Source organism: Parus major, chromosome 3, assembly GCF_001522545.3.
Source record: "Parus major isolate Abel chromosome 3, Parus_major1.1, whole genome shotgun sequence".
Lineage (NCBI taxonomy): Eukaryota > Metazoa > Chordata > Aves > Passeriformes > Paridae > Parus > Parus major.
Window position 1 is genome coordinate 17,000,488 of NC_031770.1, and position 304 is coordinate 17,000,791.

The 304-nt window shown below is 74.3% G+C and overlaps 1 protein-coding gene across 1 annotated transcript in view; it reads right to left on the minus strand.

The window, feature by feature from the left end:
- FBXO28 (F-box protein 28) overlaps positions 1-304 on the minus strand; it is a 13,514-nt gene extending 13,210 nt beyond the window's left edge. The window contains exon 1 of the mRNA XM_015623056.3: positions 77-304. Within this exon, the coding sequence (XP_015478542.1) occupies positions 77-289 (213 nt within the window). The 5' untranslated portion in view covers positions 290-304. The remainder of the gene's footprint in view (positions 1-76) is intronic.

Genomic DNA, 304 nt, shown 5'->3' on the forward strand with positions numbered 1-304 from the left:
CAGAGCCCGGCGGGCTGAGCCTGGCCCCGGCCGCAGCGAGGCCCCCGCCCCGCCGCCTCCCCTCAGCGGCCCCTACCAAGCGCAGCTGGCTTGTCTCATCGTAGGACAGGAAGCTGAGGATGCTCTCTATAGCCACGATGGGCAGCCCCATGAGCGTATTGCTCTGAGGTGGCGGCTCCATGGGCGCCAGCGGCTCGGCGGCCTCCGGCAGCGGGGCCGGGGAGAGCCGCGCCGAGCCCGGGGCGCCGCCTTCGCCCTCCGACACGAGCCGCTCCTCCGGCGCCGCCATCTTGGAGCCCGTCCT